Raw genomic sequence first — 21,313 nt, 5'->3', positions numbered from 1 at the left:
CGTATCCACCCATTCTTGCCATTTTTCACTTTAGTTCAGTCTTCACTCTAGCAGAGCTCTAAATCGTTTTTCTATAGATTTCCTCTAGTTTTTTAACCTTTATTTTACTATTTACATGCAGTGCTGAGAAGGAACCCAGGGCCTCACACATTTGAGGCAGGCACTCTACCACTCCTCTATTTTTATTTTATTTTTTTGCAGTCCTGGAGATCAAATCCAGAGCCATGTGCATGCTAGGCAAGTACTCTATCCCTGATGCTACAGCCCGAGCCCTTTATTTCTTTTTTGAAGAAATGTCTATTCAATCCTTTGCTCATTTTTTTCTCTCTGGGGTTTTGCCTTTAATTATTTTAAGTTAGCTTATTAGTCAAGGTTCTTCAGAGAAACAACCAATTGGAAATCTATATTTATATATATATACATATATATCACACACATATATACATATATTCATACTATATATGTATATTTTTCTATTTTAAAGAAACAAATTAGCTCATGACATTGTGGCAGCTGGCAAGTCCAAAATCTTCATGGTAGGTCAGCAGATGGTGACATAGGGGACAGTTGTAGTATGAGTCTAAATAAACTCTGCTGACAGAATTTTAATTGGAAGAGGTCAATATTTTTTTCTATTAAGTTCTTCAACTAAGAGTCTTACTCTCATTAAGGAAGGTAATTTGCTTTACTTAAAGTCTACTGATTTAAGTGCTAATTATAGCCAAATATTATTCTTCACAGAAACATCTAGAATAATGTTTGAACAAATACCTAGATACTCTGGCCTACCCAGCTTGACACATAAAATTAGCTATTACAGCTACTGTACTTTTATTATTGGGTTTTAAGAAGTCTTTATATACTCTGTATATAAGTGTTATTTTTTTATCAGATATATGATTTAAAATAATTTTCTCTCATCTCATTTTCTCGGTTGTATTATTTTGCAGCAAAAATGTTTTAAATTTTGATGAAGTTCATTTTATCTGTTTTTCTGTTATAACAAATTCTAAGGTAGGCTAACTTAATAAATAAAATTTTATTTAACTCACACTTCTGAGGTTCAAGGGTATGGTGCCAGCATAAGCTCAGTTCTGGTAAGGATCTCTTGGTGGATGATGTCAAAATGGCATGAGTACTTGCAGGAATAAGATATTTTATCATTAAAAAGGAAGCCAGAGAGGCTGGAGTTCCACAATATCTTTGGAGGACACACCCACAATGACCTGTGGATCTCCCACTACCCTCCATCTCCTAAAGACCCAAGGCCTCCTCCTGCCACACTGAGGACCAAGCCTTTAACATATGAACCCTTGGGGAACAAACCCCATCCAAACCATAGCAATCTTAACTTTATTACTGTTATTTGTGATTCTGTAAAAAGCTATCGCTTAACCTAAGCTCACAAGGCTTACTTATTTTTGTAAGTTTTATAATTTTATACAACTTATTTTATTGAGATAATTCAAACATAATAATCACTTTTTCAATATACAATTTCATAGATTTTAGTATATTTATTAAGTTGTGGAATCATCATGACTATCTGGTTCCAGAAATTTTTCATCCTGTCAAATGGACACCCCAAACACATTAGCAGTTAATCCTCATTTGTGGTCACCTCAGCACCTGGTAAATTTTATATAATCTGTCTCTTGCCTATTCAGGACATTTCATATAAATGGACTTATACAGATATGGCCTTTTGTACCTAACTTCTTTCACTTAGTTTAATATTTTCAAGGTTCATTCATGTAGCATCTATCAGAAATTCATTTTTTGTACCAGGATATTCCATATACAGATATACCACATTTAAAAAATTCATTGAACACTTGGGGTCTTCTACTTTAGGTTATTATGAATCATATTGTTATAAACATTATGTACAAGTTTTTTTATGGGGCAGGTTTTCAATTCTCCTGAGTTCCAAATTTCAACCTAAGAGTAGAATTGTTAAGCAATATTATAATCCATGATTAACATGTCTCTTTACAACAGTACCATAAGGTTTTGATTATAGTACCTCTACACCAATCAGGAAGTGGAAGTGCTCAATACTTTTTTTTTTTTTTTTTTTTAAGTGTTGGAGACTGAATTCAGGGTCTCACACATACTAGGTAAGTGCTCTACCACTGTGCTACACCCCCAACTCACTTGGCTATTCAAGATCTCTTAATATCCCATATGATATATAGGATGGGCTTTTATATTTTTACTAAGAATAAACAGAAACAGTCATTGCTATTTTAGGAGGGATGGAATTGTCTACAGATTACTTTGGATAGTGAAATTTCATTTTGCTTACTTTTGAACAATAAAGTTTTCCAATCCATGAATAGGATATATGTTTCCATTTATTTATGTCTTCTTAAATTTCTTTTAGCAATATTTTGTTGTTTTCCTGGCACAAGTCTCACTTCTTTAGCTTGTTTATTTTTGGTACTGGGGATTGAACCAGGGATGCTTTACCACTGAGCTACATCCACACCCCCACCTCCTTTTAAAAATTCTGCTTATGGCCTTGAACTTGTGATTCCCCTTGCCTCAGCCTTCCAAGCTGCTGAGATTACAGTGCTCCCAGCTCTTCGGTTATTGTAATCCCTCAATATTTTATTTTTCAGTTGTTATTGTAATCAGAATTGCTTTGGTAATTTTCCTGTTCAGATTTCTCTCTACCTTTGATTTGAAAGTATAAGCTTTTATAAATATTTAAATTACTGAAAAGGAAGGACTTCTGTCTCTTTGCTGTTTTCTATATCATGATGCCTATTTTGGGACTGGGGTTGTAGCTCAGTGGTACAGTGGGTGCTTGCCTAGCACATGTGAGGCACTGAGTTTGATCCCTAGCACTACATAAAACTAAATAAATAAAATAAAGGTATTGTGTCCATGTACAACTAAAATTAAAAATTTTTTAAATGCTTATTTTGTCCCTCATTTCCTGTATTACTGTCTTCTTTTAGATTTATTTTATTTTTTGGTAGTGAAATATTTGAATTTCTTTTTTATTTCCTTTAGTGCATAACTGTTTTCTCTGTGGTTATGATGGAAATTACATTAAACATCATAACATTGCAATACTCTAGTTTGAATACTTAATATTCATAACATACAAAAAAATCTACTCCTTTACAAGTTCATTCCCACCTCACTCCTTTATTTTGTCACAGAATTACAGCTGTATATATTGTATGCCCAAAATCACAAACTAATATTTGAAGGCAGTAGTGTCTTAAATGATGTATAAAACAAAACATGAAGTTACCAACTATGTATAATAAAACTAGCGCTCAGACTAACAATTGTGATTTTAAAACATATTAGTATTCTGGAAATAACCCAATGTACTAGAACCAGCCACCCAAAACAAAAGGTGCTGTGACTGAAGAAAGAGGTGGGCAAATCCAGGAACATAAAAAATGCTACTTATTAGCAGAAGCATGTCTTGAGTAGCAGCAAGATACCCCAGGCCAAGAGCAAGGGGCTTATATGCTAACCTAGACAATAGTGGCCTGCAGCTAACTGGAACTTACCTGGGCTTTCTTGGAAACTATTTCTATTATCAAGTGTCAGAGACAGACAGTCCAGCCATCAGTTCCTGGTACAATATGCTGGTCTTATTATCTTAACTTCATTTATTCTACAGGATTTGAGTGTATGCCACGAGCACCTGGTAGACAAGATAGTGGTTATAACCAAGATGGCCGTAGTCATGTCAAATTGGATCCTGACAATTAATGTCATAAATCATGTTATTGTCCATGATTACAGTAATACTAGCTTTTGCAATTACCCATGTATTCACCTTTTTTGAAATCTTTATTTCTTCATATGGTTTCAAGTTACTGTATTGTGACCTTTCATTTCTCTTTTCTGGGCTCCAAAGACATTTCTTGCAAGGCAAGTCTAATAGTGATGAATTCCCTTGACTTTTATCTTCCTAGATAAAGAAAAAAAAAATTTAACCCTCACTTTTGAAAAGCAGTTCTCCTACATATAAGGGAGCATATGTTGAAGAACTCTGTTTTCTTCACAACAGCTAGGAAGCAAAGAAAGAGTGGAAGGGGTTAGGGTCCCAATATCCCCTCCAAGGGTATACATCCAATGATGTAACTTCCTCCCACTAGGCCCTACTTCATAAAAGTTCCACCATCTCCCAAAAGTGCTGCAGGATAGTGACCAATCTTTCAATACATGTCTTTTGAGAGAGAATTAAGATCCAAAATGTAGTACTGTAACATTGACTATTGGCCACCAAAGTCTCTTGAGAAATCTGATAATCTTGGAGAGGATAGATCCCTTATATGTAATGAGTCACTTCTCTCTTGCTGCTATCAGTATTCTATCTTTTACTTTGAAAATTTGATTATAATTCATCATAATGTGAGTCTCTGAGCTCATCTTACTTGAGGTTAATCGAGCTTTTGGGATGTTTATATTCATGTATTCCATCAAATTTGGGACGTAGCTTAGCGGTAAAGTGTCCCTTGGTTCAATTCCCAGTTTAAAAAAAAAAAAAAAAAAAAAAGCAGTTTTAAGAAAACTCCAGCCCTTCTGGCTGCTTCTTCTGTCCCCACCACCACCCCTGCCACAGCTGTAGGATCATTGGCCTTTTGCTGCAGACAAAAAAAAAAAAAAAAAACAAGTAGCAATTGGACCGGAAAAGAATGGCATTGAAACAGATTTCCATCAACTAGTGCTTTGGGAGATTGCAGAAAGTGTTTGAACATGACAATGTTGAGCTGAACTGCAAAATGAAATTTGCTATCTGCTTACCACCAAAGGCAGAAAGTGGAAAGTGTCCTGCACTACACTGGTTGCCTGGTTTAACTTGCACAGAACAGAATTTTATATCAAAATCTGGTTATCATCAAGCTGCCTCAGAACATGGCCTCACTGTCATTGCTCCAGATACCAGTCCTCGTGGCTGTGATATTAAAGGAGAAGATGAGAGCTGGGACTTTGGCACTAATGCTGGGGTTGTTTTTTTTTTTTTTGGGGGGGGGGATGTTTTACTATTTATTTTGGAAAAACAACACAATGATTTCTATTCACAGACTTGATTTTGCACATAGAAATACACACATACATGTGCACACGCACACACAACAGGCGCTAATAATCAACTTGGCAGAGTTATAGGATATGAGATCAATATATGAATATTAATTGTATTTCTGTACTAACAATGCATAACCTGAAAAAGAAAGTTGGAAAAGAACCCCAAGTCTAATAGTATCCAAAAGAATAAAATACTTAGAAATAAATTTAGTAAAGTAAGTGCAAGGTTTATACACTGAAAACTAGAAAATGATAAAAAATTAAAGATGTAAATAAATAGATCAAGGTTTTATTTATGAAATATTGATGAGGGGGAATGTTAAGTATTTTGAGCAAAGTGGACATTTATAGCATTGTGCATAAGAGTATTAAAGGTTCGGCCTGAATTGGAGATTAGTCCCCCTTCTAGGCATCCTGGCCCAAGACACTTTATATTAACCTCCCTCTCCTCCTTTCCCCCAGTGCTGAGGATTGAGCTCAGAGGCACTCCACCTCTGAGTTACATTCCCATCCCTTTTTATTTTTAATTTTGATATAAAGTCTCACTAAATTGCCCAAGTTTGCCTCCAATTTGCGACTTGCAATCCTCCTTCCTCAGCCTCCCCAGCAGCTAGGATTACAGTCGTGTGCTATGGTGCTGGGTTTTAGGTGAATGCCACTGAAGATCCTTGGAAGACTAACAACAGAATGTACTCTTATGTATCAGAGGAGCTTCCCCAACTCATAAATGCCAATTTTCCAGTGGAGCTCCAAAGGATGTCTATTTTTGGCCACTCTGTGGGAGGTCATGGAGCTCTGATTTGTGCCTTGAAAAATCCTGGAAAACACAAATCTGTGTCAGCATTTGCTCCAATTTGCAACCCAGTACTCTGTCCTTGGGGCAAAAAAGCCTTTCGCGGATATTTGGGAACAGATCAAAATAGATGGAAGGCATATGATGCAACACATCTTGTGGAGTCCTATCCAGATTCTCAGCTTGACATACTAACTGATCAAGGGAAAGATGACCAGTTTCTTCTAGATGGAAAACTACTCCCTGATAATTTCATTTCTGCCTCTGAAGAAAAGAAAATTCCTGTTGTTTTTAGATTACAGGAGGGTTGTGATCACAGCTACTATTTCATTGCAACCTCTATTGCAGATTACATCAGTCATGCAAAATACCTGAATGCATGAAAAACTTCTGAGGAGAGAATCTCTTCAAGATTATAAAAATTATAGAATTGCTGAGGGAAAATATTTCAAACATTGGATTTCATAATGCTAAAAGAACACCATTGTACTATTGAATCACCTTAATAAATATATAAAATAAAAAAAACTCCACACACAAAGAAAGCACAAAGAAACAACACAGAAATATATCAGAAAAATTTAACAGACTGAATTAAAAAAAAAAACTTCTGAAGCTGAAAAACAATAGCAAAATGAATTTCATAACAGTACCAACATTGAAACAATTAAGTACAACAAAGTCAAAGGACCTGAAAATGGGTTACTTGAAAACACAGAATAAAAAGGAGAATGAGAAAGAATGAAGAATACTTACAGGATCTATGGGACATGATCAAAAAATAAATCTATATGTCTTTGGTGTCAGAGAGGGGCTTGAGAACGACAAAATGGTAGAAGGCTTATTTAAAGAATAACACAAAACTTTCTAAACCTGTAGAAAGATACAAATATCTATGTACAGAAGGGCGAAAGTTCACCAATCAGATTCAACCCAGTAAGACTATCCCATCTAATGTATTTGATACATTGGAAAACAAAAAGCAGGGAATAAAACCTACTGATAGAGAAAGAAAACCATTTAACCATAAAGAAAGACAAAGAAAGGAACAAAAAGATCTACAAAATAACTAGTAAGCAGGGTCTAAATATTATCTATCAATAATTATTTTGAATGTAAATCAATCTACTGTTAGTCTCAGAACTTTTCCAGTCTCTCTGCCCATTACCTCTTTCCAAAGCCTGGCTTCTATATCTTTAGGCACTTGTTACAGCAATACCCGAGTTCTGATCACCAAAATTTGTGTTTGTCTAAGTAAGATGACATACCAAAGTCTTATAGACTATGATTTAAATAACAGAAAAGTACTTTCTTACAGTTCTGGAGGTTAAGTCCACAATCAAGGTGCTAAATTCAGCTCCTGGTGAGGGCTTTCTTCTTGGCCTGTAGATGCCTGTCTTCTTTTGTCTTCACGTGGCCTTTACTTGGTGTTTGAGCATGCAGAGTGAAATGTCCCTTAGAAGATCACCATCTTCACTTAGAAGATCACCATCCATTTTAGATTAGGATCAATTCTTTATGTCTTTGCTCAACCTTGGTTACCTTCTAAAAGCCCTATCTCCAAATACAGCCACATTGCAGGTTAGGGCAGGAATGTGGGGAATCAATCACAACCACAGACTCTCTATGCATCCCTAACATACACACTAGCTTAATGCTATTCACCAATAAACAGAAGTGGGATTACTTTCTTAGGACTAGCTAACTTAAAGGTTCAGGACAGCAATAAATCGGGAGGGTCTGGAGCATCACCTTGAATTTGGAAAAACAAAGTTTCCATGTAGAATAGGGAAATTTCAGAAAGGATAAAGGGGCAAGTGAAAATGGAAACAAATGGTGAAGTGTCTTTTTTTTTTTTTTTGGTACAGGGTATTGAACTCAGGGCAATCAACCACTGAGTCACATTCCCAGCCCTATTTTGTATTTTTCTTTAGAGACAGGGTCTCACTGAGTTCCTTAGCACCTCACTTTTGCTGAGACTGGTTTTGGACTTGCAATCCTCCCGTCTCAGCCTCCTGAGCCACTGGGAATACAGGCGTGCACCATGTGCCTAGCATAGTTTCACATTTTTTTTTTTTTGCACCAAAATATAGTAAAAATAAGGACAATAATTAACACAAACAGCAACAATTATTGGCTTTTTGAGTTCCTACAAAATTCAAAGGAAAATGTTCATATATGACAAAGATGTAGCTATAATAAAAATAAGTGAAACAATAAAGATACATTTCACTCATTAATTTGTCATTTATTCATGAATGACTTCAAAAATTAAGTGCCAAGAAATTGAAAATGCCTATTGTTTCCATCATCAATTTTATGTCTATATACAGTTTAGGTAGCTCATTGTTTTCATTTCCTTAAGTTGGAAAGGAAAAAAAACACACACACATACACACACACACAAAGGAATATATGACAAATAGTCCTAGAGTACTATGCCCAAGAATAGGAAACTTAATCAGCCTGGATATTAACTCAGAATGACAAGGAAAAGTAAGATCCAAGAGTAAACCAGTAGTGGTGGTCACACAGTAATTCAATAGTGTTCTGTTCTATTTGAAAGATACAAAACAGGAGATTACTCTAATAAAAAAAGTTAACACAGATTCATTTTCTTACTGTGTAGGACATAAACTAGCCACCAACTACATATGTATAAAAATGACTTAAATAAAATACTAATAAGGAATACTTACAGAAAACATAGCTTAATATATCCAGTGAGGAAGTTATTACTACTGGTGATCATATGAAACTCTGAAGAGTACACAAGTTCTGGGAAACACAATTAAAAATTTAATGAATAATGGTGACAAAGTTATCTAAACATAATGGTTAAATTTTCTTCTAAAAATCTAAAAACCAGTGGCTCATGATCTCATTTGATTGCATAACTTTGTCAGCTGTCATAAAACAGACAATTTGAATCATGTAAGATTACTAAAATAGGGCTGGAGTTGTAGCTCAGTAGTAAAATGCTTGCCTAGCACATGTGAGACACTGCATTTGAACCTCAGCATCACATAAAAATAAATAAATAAAGTAAAATAAAGGTATTGCATCTGTCTACAACTAAAAATATTTTTAAAAGATTACTAAAATAAAAAAGGTCTACTATTTTATTCATTTCTTTATTGGTGCTGGAAATTGAACCCAGGGTCTCATGCATGCTAAGTATGAACTCTACTTCTAATCTACTCCCCTACCCCCAAAGAGAGTCTACTGATTATCGAACTCAGATAATTCTGAGAGGGAATAAAAAGAATCTACACCAAAAACAATTGAAACCATGGTAATATATAGTTGTAAACCCTAAGTTCAGTGATCAGATTATGGACACTGCAATAGTTAAAGGTGCTTAACAAATTTAAAAGACTGATTTAGAACCGGCCACAGTGGTGCACACCTGTAATCCCAGTGGCTCAGGAGGCTGAGGCAGGAGGATCTGGAGTTCAAGTCAGCCTCAGCAAAAGTGAGGCATTAAGCAACTCAATGAGACCCTGTCTCTAAATAAAATACCAAAGAGGACTGGGATGTGGTTCAGTGGTCAAGAGTTCAAATTCCAGTATCTCCCCACCCCCCCAAAAAAATTGCGTTTAGTACTTTTCATCAGACAATTCAAGATGTTCTTTTCACTTTGGTCCTGGCTGGTACTGCCTGGAGATAAAAAGGCTCCTTAATGGAATTGTTTTGTGATAGATATTTAAAGGAATCTATGGTGGCAAAGCAAAATAGAAATTTAAAAATAAGTCAATCAACTGATGAAATTGGAGAGGAGGTTATACATCTACAAATAAGATGAAAGCAACACAAAACAAAAGAAAATTTCACAAATAAGGCAGGGCCATAAGACTTTAAAACTATGTTCTATCTAACTAGGAGTTATAACTCTGTAGATGAAGATAAATATATCATATATAGAAACAAAGAATTGGGCTGGGGATATAGCTCAGTTGGTGGAGTCCTTGCCTCACAAGCACAAAGTCCTGGGTTCAATCCCCAGCACTGAAAAAAAAAAAAAAAAAAAACCTAATAGAAGCAAAGAATTAGAATACAAAAAGACAATTGAGTAATATTACAAATAAAAAAACTGACAACAAAAACAAACACCAAAAGCTATTAAGAGAAAACATATGGCCAAGAAGCTCACAAAATTAATTCAAATTATTAGATGAACACGTATTCCACACATTTCAGACATGGATGAACAGAGACCATTATAAGTCAATAGACAATAACAATGTTAATATAAAAGAGAAATACTTGGTAGTATTTAACAAAACTGTTAAGGGTGTATACATCACCAATGATTGAAAAATTCCATTTTGAAATACAGAATGCCGTAAGTGTGGGAATGGATTATAAAAGGAGAGGGACACTGAATTATCCTTGATTACATCTTATATCCACAGGTTTTTCCCAGTGAAAAATCACAAAGAAAAGGCCCTCTCTCATTTCATTCAAATAATTGCCACCAGTAGAAATTTTCTGATGTTAAGTAAGATTCTCCCCCATACTAAAGGCATTCCCACATTCCTTACATTCATAGGGTTTCTCAGCACTATGAAGTCTCTGATGTTTTGTAAAAGATGAACTATGTCTAAAGGCCTTCCCACATGCCTGGCATTCATAAGGTTTCTCCCCAGTATGAATTCTCTGATGTTCAGTAAGGGCTGAACTATGCCTAAAGGCCTTCCCACAGACCTTACATTCATAGGGTTTCTCACCACTGTGAATTCTCTGATGTTGAATAAGGGCTGAAGTAAGTCTGAAGAACTTCCCACATGCCTTACATTCATAGGGTTTCTGACCACTGTGAATTCGCTCATGTCTGGTAAGTTCACTGCCTACTCCAAAGGCTTTCTCACACTCTTTACATTTATAGGGTTTCTCACCAGTATGGATTCTCTGATGTCGAGTCAGGGATGAACTATTTCTAAAGCCCTTTCCACATGACTTACATTCATAGGGTTTCTTACCTGTATGAATTCTCTGATGTCGAGCAAGTTCTCTACAGACTCCAAAAGCCTTCCCACATTCCTTACATGCATAAGGTTTCTCACCAGTGTGTATTCTCTGATGTTCAATGAGTTGTGAACTAATTCTAAAAACCTTCTCACAGTGGATACATTTGTATGGTTTCTCACCAGTATGAATTCTCTCATGTTCAGTAAGCTGTGAATGAAATCTAAAGTCCTTGCCACATTCCATACATTTGTAAGGTTTCTCATCAGTATGTATTTTCTGATGTCGAGTAACTTGTGCATGTACTCTAAAGGATTTCCCACAAAACATGCATTCATAGGGTTTCTCACCATCATGAATTCTTTGAATGGGAGTAATTTCTCTGATACTTCTAAAGATCCTTCCATATGCCTTATACTTATAAAACTTCCCAACACTATGAATTTTTTGGTATACACTAAGATCTTTATAAAAACTAAATTTATTACCACATTCCATATATTTACATGGTTTCACTTCAGTATGAATATTCAGTTGTAGTGTTTGTGAATTATCCATCCCAGAGGTTTTCCAGCATTCACTACATTCATAGGTTTTCTTATCAGTGTGTATTCTCTGATAGTGGTCAATGTTTGGGTCACAACTGAAGACTTTCCCACATTCCTTATATTCACAGGGCTTCTCACCCTCATGCATTCTCTGAGATAATGTAAGAGATTTATGGTTCTTATAATTGGGCTGTTTGTCAGAGGTGATTTTCATTCTACTGAAACATCTCCCTTCAGGTCCCTTTACTTCAATCTTGGTTTTGCTTTGCCAGTCATTTCTGAACACGGAGCTTTCAGAGTTAACAAGATGGCTACTTTCCATTACTTTCAGCTGAGAACCATTGTTTTCAAGAACATTCTTTCTTACAGATAACATCTCTGTCTCATACCTAGACTCCAAATCTGAAAAAAAAAAAAAAAAGGAAAAACATTTTTTCCCTGTGTCACAAAAACAGAACTTATAGAAAGCAGAAGAAACAAACAATATAATTTACAATACAAATGAATGGTTACATGGGCCTGGTGGTGGATGCCTATAATTCCAGCAACTAAGGAGGCTGAGGCAGAAGGATCACAAGTTCAAAGCCAGCCTCAGCAACTTAGTGAGATCCTGTCTCAAAATAAAAAATAAAAGAGGCTGGGGATGTAGCTCAGTGGTAAAGTGCCCCTGGGTTCAATCCTTGGTACCAAAAAATTAAATAAATAAATATAAATAAATAGTTAAAGTACTGTTACAAAATCTGAAGAAAGAGAATTCAGACAGTGCAAGCAGTGTAATATAACAGTGTGAGGTTTTTGATAAGTCAGTGGATCTGAAATTTAGATGTTGATCATCTTTGTAAGTTAGTTATAAGTACTGATGTTGAGGAAGCAATCCAGACAAACTGAATCAAAATATATAGATATAGAACTCATCCTTAGCATCTTATTGAGGTACTGTTAATGCAGATCAAAATTTCATAATCCACACATATCAACAATTCTGTGATTAACACTTTACCAAGGATAAAAAGGTGTAGCTTATAAGACCTCAGTTTAATCAATTTCCTTCCTTTCTTCTAATCTCTTTTCACCTCCTAGATAAAAACACATTTCTTATCATTTACACCAACTCAAAGGGCATTTCATCTCTTAAAAATAACCTCTTTGTATGCCAGCTCCTTTTCATTATTCAGGTCTCAAAGTCAACTACCTTCAGATAGCTGACCCTAAAGTAAGTTCACTTTAATGTCTGTATTCAAATATCTGGTTCATTGCCCTCATAGTTTCCAACTATATATTCAATAGTTGTTTACCTTTATTATGCCATTAACTTCTTCATTCCTTAAACTGCACAAGGACAAATGTCTTAATTTTTTAATGTGCCAATGAATAACAGGCCCCAAGGATATAGCATGTGACAATTAATTATAGGAAAAGTAAATCACTGAATGAAAGCAATTTAAATAAAAAGAAAGTATACACACAAATATATGTCAAATGGAAAACAACACCTTACCACACATTAAGCCTATACATCTTCATTTCTATTGCTCTTCCTCCTACGCAGAGCCCTGATGGTTTTTCTTCATCTAACATGTCAATCAAGATGAGATATTTTATTTATTTCTCTTTGGTAACATTTTTACTATTACTCATCTATCCTTGTGAAACCTATGTTTTTCCTTCATCCTCCTTCCCAGATATTTGTTTCCATGTTCTGATACTTGAAGTCAGTCACTTCTGTACTTTCCCCCAAAAGTATCACAATATTTCAGATATCCAAAAATCAGTGTATACCATATTGTTAAACTTATGCAATTCTGAGCAAAGTCTTGTGGTTGAAAAGGAAAATATTCTAAGAGAGTAGCATGGAGAATCTTTTGTAACAAAAGATATTTTTGGACACTTCAAGTTGGCAATGAGTTAAAGCCTAAGGAAAACTGAAAAGTCAAGAATAATTTCCTAAGTGAATTATGTTATGTATAACAAAGATAAAATAACTCAAATACCATAATTTAATGAGAGCAGTAAACCAGTACCAGTATCAATAAACCAAAAGCATTTCCACTTAGAAATAAAGTTCTCTACTAAATAACTGTTGAGTCAATGTAAATGTAATTGAAATAACAAAATTTCCCAAGAACCATGATGTTGAAATCTTTATAAATCATAATTTATGAAATTATATTAGTCACATAAAAAGTAAAGATTTAAATGCTATTAAAAATAAATAAGTGAAAATGACCAATGTATACATGCCACTCACAAAAATAGAAAAAAAATTTACCTGTAGAAAAGATGAAGAGGAAATTAATAATCAGAATGTGATAAAAACAGAATTAACAAACAGAAAAAAATGTAAAAGAAACCATCAGAGTGTATTTTACAAGTCTTATAATATCCAACCCCTATAAATAAATAAAAAAGTTGAAAATGTAGAATAATGAAGCTAATGAAGTTAATAAAAGCTAATAAAGTTGAAAATGTAGAATAATGAATTAATTTCTAAGTAAGTAGACATTAAAAACCCTAAAACCCATGAAAGTTGGAAAACATCAATTTGCTATAAAGAGAAAAAAAATTTCAAAAACTTAACTCCCATGAACAAAAAATCAAAACCATGCCTATTACCCAGGATGTAACAATAAACCAGGTAATGAACCAGGGATCCTAGAATAAAGATCTGAATTATGATCTAGAGTAGGGTAAGTACAAGATATGCCTCGAACTGTTGTACCAGAAAGCAGAAAAGTTTAATATTTAAGGATGATATCAAAAGGACACAAATCACCTGAGGGAACTAAGGCAGACCACCATTTTAAAAATAGGAGAATCAAAAGAAGGAGAAGGGCTGGGGTTGTGGCTCAGTGGTAGAGACCGTGCCTTACCTGTGTGAGGGACTGGGTTTGAGTCTTAGCACTGCATATAAATAAATAAAATAAAGGTCCATCAACAACTAAAAAAAAAAAAAAAATCAAAAAAAAGAGGGAAAAAAAAGCTTTTGTACTAAAACATGTTAAACACTACAAAAGGCTAGAAAACACACTTATAACTAATTTAGGTGTCAGGTCTGAGACTGGGAGAGCCAGAAAGCCTGTGTCAAAAAAGCATAAATGTAAAGATTAAAGGATCAAGTTAAAGGCTCATGGAAATCACCATAAGGAATTTTCCAAAATTCACGTAACTGAATATAAAAGAATAAAAACTGGCTGGGTGCAGTGGTACATGCCTGTAATTCCAGACTTAGGAAGCTAAGAAAGGAGAATCACAAATTTAAGGGTAGCCTCAGCAACTTAGGGAGACCATCAGCAATTTAGTGAGACCCTGTACAAAATAACAAAGAAAAAGGGGTAGGAATGTAGCTCAATGGTAAAGCACCCCTGGTGTAAATCCCCAGTGTCAAAAAAAAAAAAAACAAAAAAAAAACAAAAAAACAAAAAAACTGGTAGTCTAAAGTATATTGAAGTAATGAAAATCATTCAATTCATAATGAGATATAAAGAAAAGGTCAGAAAATTTCAAGTGTACTATTTAAGGTCATTAATTAGATAAAGATATGGTCTTCCTGCGTCCTGCCTTTCCTATTCAAATTACATTTCAAGTTTATCCAAAAAAGCATGAGGTCTAAATTGCTGATGGGATTGCAAATTGGTGCAACCACTCTGGAAAGCAATACAAAGAGTCCTCAGAAAACTTGGAATGGAACCATGATTTGACCCAGTTATCCCACTTCTCAGTATATACGCAAAGAACCAAAATCAGTGTACTACAGTGATGCAGCCACATCAATGTTCACAGCAGCTCAATTCACAATAGCTAAGTCATGGAACCAATAGATGCCTTTCAACAGATAAATGGATAAAGAAAATGTGGTACATACACACAATGGAATATTACTCAGCTGTAAAAAAGAATGACTATATGACTTGCCAGTAAAGGGAAGGATCTGGAGACGCTCATACTAAGTGAAATAAGCCAATCCCCCAAAACCAAAGGTTGAATATTCTCTGATATGCGGATGCTAACATACAACAAGGGGGGAGATGGAAGTTCAATGAATTAGACAAAGGAGAATGAAGGGAAGGGAGGATGGAAAAAAGAAAGTAGAATGAATCGGACATAACTTTCCTATATTCATATATGAATACACTACCAGTGAAAATCCACATCATGTACAACCACAAGAATGGGATCCTAATTAGAATTGTTATACTCCATGTATGTAAAATATGTCAAAATACACTCTACTATCATGTATATCTAACAAGAACAAATTAAAAAAAAAGGTAAAATAATGACATTTTTAGTTAGACTGAAGCAAAAAAAAAAAAATGTATTTCCTGCCTACCTGAACTATAAAAACTAAGACTAAAGGAAGTTAGTCAGGCTGAAGGGACATTATCCTAGATAGAAGACTGGATATACAGTATAGAATTAAAAACACAGAAAAGAGTTAAAAAAAAAATGAGGGCAATAATACATGAAAAGGAATGATGAATTTAGAAACACAGTGACTTAGATGAGAATTTTCAATTGTAAAAATATTAGGTAAATTATCGACAAGGAACTGTATATAGTCATAGACTAAGACCAAAGAGATCCCTGTCTGATTATAGTTCTGAGTTAGCTATTTCCCAGCATCCTCAAGCCCTTTATTCTTACACATATCACCATATACATTCTCTACTTATTTGTTTTCTTTTGTGTTTACATCTTAACTAGCAGGATGTCAACTTCATGAGAGCAGGGTCTATTTTGGTCTTGGTCAACATTTTTAAAAGGGTTAGCATAACAGCCGTCTTCAGTGTAGACATCAAAAAAGTATATGAACATTTATTTATATTTTGTGTTAGTACAAATATTCAAATCTATAACAGTACATAGACGAGCTTGTTCTATTCAGCAGAATTTTAATTTGCTTCCCTGTCGGACCTTTATACACAGCGTTTTGAAATGAATATGCCAACATCACAGGGCCTCACCTTCTCCCAGACTAGCAAGGCCATGCCTTCCCCTGCCTCACAGGCCTTCACTCACCTGGCCCTGTATTCTTGTCACAACCTTGCAAATTCTCTAGAGCAATATCCCTTCCTCCAATAAGTTGGATCATAATTGGTTTAGAAATGCAATACCCTGCTTACAATAAGGAATGTAACAATGTATGTTTAAAAGAAATTATAACCAGTTCAAAAAATATATATATATATGTATATGTATGTATACACACACACATATATATAAATAAATTATAGAGGGGTACTGGGGGTTAGGCAAGCACTCTACCACTGAGCTATATTCTCAGTCCTCAAAATGATAATGATAAACATTTCATAGAAGAGAAATGTGAGGGAATTAGAAGAATATTTCACTTTGGGAATAACTAGAGGATTATAACACACAGAGAAACCAGACAGTTAATACAGGTCTTGTATTATTTAAAGCCATTCTGGTTCTTCATCTTGAGAACCAGTTTAATGTGACAGGTAAGAACACTGTATTTGTTGCTAGCCTGCCTGAGAAGAAAAGTTGCCTCTTGATACTAAGAGATGGTGTAAACTCCAAGATGTACCTCATATTTTTTGTCATAAGTAATCTCTTCTATAAAACAGTAATACAAAAGTACTTGTGTTATAGGGTTATTTTGAGAATTAAATGAGTCAATTATTTAAAGCTTAAGGTGGGACAAAAACTTGGTAACTGAGAGGAATATAAGTAGCTTTCTGAGGCATATTTATTTGGTGTCTACGTTGAAGACATAGCTCTCTATACGATGGTGACCAAGACCAAAACAAACCCCACTCTCATGAAATTGACATACTGGTAGTTAATATTAAATGCAAAGTTCTTTAACCATAGTAATATTTGTGGCAGTAAATGAATATGAAGAATTCTGTTTATCAACCCAACAACGTATACATTGTAGAGGTTCTTCTAATAGTCATAAAATTGGGATATGTCTTAGCATTTGTCCAACAGGGTAGATAAGAAAACAACGTAACAAATCTATAGCAATTCTGAGAACAAATACAATATAACATCCCTATGATATGCTATATATGTCCTACAAGTCAATTCCAGCTCTATTGGAATCAAGGAAGATACAAATGATATGAACTGCCTGGTATGAATATCAGGAAGATGTTTAGTAGAGGTATACTTAGGAATGCAACAACAATGAAACAGTATCTTTGGAACAGGGAGAAGAAATTCAGTTATTTCTTAGAAGATGGTTTTGATTTCATTGAATATTAGCTTATATTCCAGAAAGCATATTCTAAATTATTTGAGGCAGATAAATTTACCCAGTGAGACCAAGTTGCTGTAGTTCTCCATCATCACATCCCAATATAAGTCCCTCTGAGCAGAATCCAGATATTCCCACTCCTCCTGAGAAAAGCTGATGACTACATCTTTGAATGTCACCAATTCCTGAAACAATAAACCCAAACCTTAAAGGTAAAATTCAGGGAAATCTTTTCAAGAAAAAGAAACACTGCATTATAGGAAGGGGATTAGATTTTAAACAAGTACACTGTGGATAGAAGCCTATGGCTTGGGAAATAAGGAAATTAGCACTTCCAAATCAGACTATGTATGTCTTTAGAATCCATTTAATGCAGAGAAATCTGAATGCTGTGGGATTTTATAGGTAGCCAAACATGTCTGGAAATTAATAAAATAATAAGTTCACATATTCAAAGAAATAGTGTCCATAGGCCATTGTATGTTATGTGCCACTTCATGAATTATCAATAAAGGTTAAGTTTCCATATTCTTATTCCCCTGCATAAGAAAAATATCCTTAGAAAATAAGTTCTTGCAGGAAAAAATCTCTTGCAGGAGCTAGAGGTATAACAGCTTACTAGCAGAATACTTGCCTAGCAAATACAAGGCCTTGGGTTCTATGCCCAGTGCTTTAAAAGATAAAACTTACGTATTTCTTGAAGCCCCAAGTTCAATGCTATATTTTATGTAGCATTTCATATATATACATATATTTGGTGGTGCTGGGGATTCAAACCTCATTTCATATTTTATGTAAGAATTATTACTTCTGATGACAAATTATTTAGTAAATGCTTTTTAATGGCTGTAGAGTAGTCTACCTACTTAAAAGAGCCTTACTTACACTTAAGCATTTAGGTGAGATATTTTCTAATTTCAGTCATCATTTTGTATGACTTGAGGCCCATCAACATCAAATCAAATCGATCCGGAAACTCAGGTCTGTGGAGAATTTTAGAGTTTGCCCATGTCATCAAATATTCATCTGCTCTTTTTCTATATTCAAGAATATGTGGGTTGGAGTTATAGCTCAGTGGTAGAGAGCTTGCCTAGCACATGTGAGGCACTAGGTTCAATCCTCAGCATCACATAAAAATAAAAAGGCATTGTGTCCATATACTACTAAAAAAATTAGCAAAAAAATCAAAAAAGATATGACAAGGGAAAATCCAAGGAATCCATTCTTACTCTATAGTAGAAGACTGAACACATACGGAGTGTTGAACGTTATTTGAAGAACAGATGGGCACACAGAAGGGACACCATTTGATTCTAGCCCTTACTAGAAAATGAAAAAGTATGAGGATCTGGTATTGGTTCTTTATTATAGTTGTTGTGTAGAGAATTAAGAAAAAGGAAATATTCATGAAGAAGAGAGAAATTACTTACACGGTCCATGGTTAGAACGGTGAAGAACTGGTCAGGAAATTTCACTTCTGGCATAAGAATGGGTAGAGCTCCATGGGCATGTTCCCCAGTGAAACTGATAAAATATTATTACAAAAAAAAAAAAATTAAGGCCTCTGGAAATGGTTCTGGGACAACAAGAAATAAATGACACTGGAGGAAAAGGGGATCCATCTCTCTGGTCCTGTTATTAATTTAATTGGGAAGGGAAGATCTAGGAAGTAGGTAAACGAATAGGTCATAATTAGGCAGGGCAATTTAGCAGAAAGTAGTCTTTTCCATAAAACAAAAATGCATTTGACAGCACACACAAGGTCCTGGGTTAGATACCCAGCACTGAAAAAAACAAAAAATGAAAAATGCATTTGACAGAACAAAAACAAACTGTCCTTGAGGTGGCCAGTAAACAGCAATGCTCCTTTCCACTTCAGGAGCCTCCTCTTAAGGAACAAGAGGACCAAGAAGAAAGGGATTTGTGAGATCAGTCTGACTTGTGAGATCTTGGACTGGCTAAATAATACTATACACCACCAGACAAGCACCCATCATACACATACACCCAAATTTAAGAGGGCAAACTAGAAAACTTCTGACTCTTCTGTGTCAGAATCACAAATGCCTATAGCCTGTCCTCAGGGTTCACGTCAGTTTCTAGGGGACACAGCTCAGGAAATACTGTGGTTGTGAAATGTGTAAATGCCTCGAAAGTTCATTGAAGGATTCCCCCGAATATCTTCCCCAGAGTCTGTCTGGGAGACCAGTGCAATTCACACCTCATGACTTAGAATGTACTTTTCTGCTTGGAACTTCCACTCTGGCCTGAAATGCACGACTTACGTGAGGACAGAAAAAAAGAATCGGGGAAACATGTTCCAAGAAACCACAAAACCTACAACTAGAACCTGGGTGGTCACTCACTTCACAAATGCCCTTCTGTGTTATGCACCAGGTTGGGTACGGAGAATATCACAAAAAGAAAAAAAGACACCACAGACTTGTTTAAAACAGACTGCACCTTGCACGCTCGGTGGGTGTCAAACATCCACGTCACCAAAGAGGTGGGTCACACAACAGGCCCCGTGCCTACTCACGACCTAAGGAGCCGATTAGGCACCAGTCAGGGCACACACCAGGGCGCCGTCACAAACAGAGCACTACCAATCCTCGTTCGCAGCTCACACGGACATAGGCTTGTGGCTCTCCATTCCACAGTCTCCATCCCGCCCCGCACCGCTGGGGCCTGACCTGGGTCGCCTCCACTCACCAGGCAGAGCGCCACACCACACCGGAAGTGGAACACACGCTCCAAGTTCATCCGTGACCCTGGGCCCTGTGGGAAACGTAGTCCAACGACCAAACGGCTGGGCAGAGCCCACTGGCCACTCAGTCGGCACCAGGCTCACAAATCTCCTGGGGTTCCCAGGAACTCGGAGGAGAGGTGAGGTCGGCCAGCCGTCCCGAAGCCGGCCAAGAAAGTAATCCGACACCCAGGCCACAAAGTATAGAAGAGGGAGCCAGGAGTGCGTGCCCGGTCTCGCGCCGGAAGTGAACCGGGAGCGCGAGTTGCCCCCACCACTGGAAAACTGGAACGCCGAACCCTGAAAGGGGCGCCGGAGGTCCGGCGGGGGAGGGCCGAGACCAGAACCGGGAGCCCGGCCCGGGGTACGTTCCGTCTACTCCCGCCTGTGCGTGCAGAGCCCCGGGCGCGGTGCGTGCTCGGGAACCTGAGGCTTCCTGCCCGGCTTTGTTAGTTTTTCCCCCAAGAGGCCGCCCCAGCGCCGGAGCTGCGTCCCGCACGCAGGTGGACGCTCAGCGTGCGGCCAGGAAGTTAGCTGGCGGCCTTTTCCAATCCGTTTCGTTTTTTGCCACCATAAGTTACTTTTCAGCTGTAGAAATTCCATGTCTCCTTTAGCTGATCATAATGGCTCTCATATTTCTTAATGTAGTTCATTTAAAAAATTTCCGATGAGCTGTTGTGCTAATGTGCCACAATTTGCTTATTCATTTTTCTCTCGATGACATTTGGCTTATTTCCAGGTTTTAAACATTATGAATAAAGTTAACAACTTTCATTTCTTCTGGGTAAAATCTAGAAGAACAACTGAGTAATTGACAAGTTCATATTTAACTAAGAAACATTTCTAAGAAACATAAGATGCATTTTTAGAAATATTACTTGTAAAGGAGTTGTGTTTAAGGCAAGTGCTTTCTGAGTTTGGTTTGATGTCCATATGTGAATTATGAGATGGGTTCAGTGGGGTTATGA

At 36.1% G+C, this 21,313-nt stretch overlaps 1 protein-coding gene and 1 pseudogene across 1 annotated transcript; one reads left to right on the top strand and one right to left on the bottom strand.

The window, feature by feature from the left end:
* Positions 1-4,670: 4,670 nt before the first annotated feature.
* On the top strand, positions 4,671-6,240 carry LOC124966399 (S-formylglutathione hydrolase-like; annotated as a pseudogene).
* A 3,108-nt stretch (positions 6,241-9,348) lies between these two features.
* Positions 9,349-20,295, bottom strand: Znf529 (zinc finger protein 529). Its single transcript, XM_047527517.1, has 4 exons — positions 20,178-20,295; positions 19,030-19,123; positions 17,658-17,784; positions 9,349-11,775 (listed from the first exon to the last, which is right to left on the bottom strand). The coding sequence occupies exons 1-4, from the start codon at positions 20,264-20,266 to the stop codon at positions 10,355-10,357; spliced, it is 1,731 nt and encodes a 576-aa protein (XP_047383473.1). The 5' UTR covers positions 20,267-20,295; the 3' UTR covers positions 9,349-10,354.
* Between the last annotated feature and the right edge of the window lie 1,018 nt (positions 20,296-21,313).

Source organism: Sciurus carolinensis, chromosome 16 (assembly GCF_902686445.1).
Source record: "Sciurus carolinensis chromosome 16, mSciCar1.2, whole genome shotgun sequence".
Lineage (NCBI taxonomy): Eukaryota > Metazoa > Chordata > Mammalia > Rodentia > Sciuridae > Sciurus > Sciurus carolinensis.
This window is presented reverse-complemented; position numbering and strand designations above follow the sequence as displayed.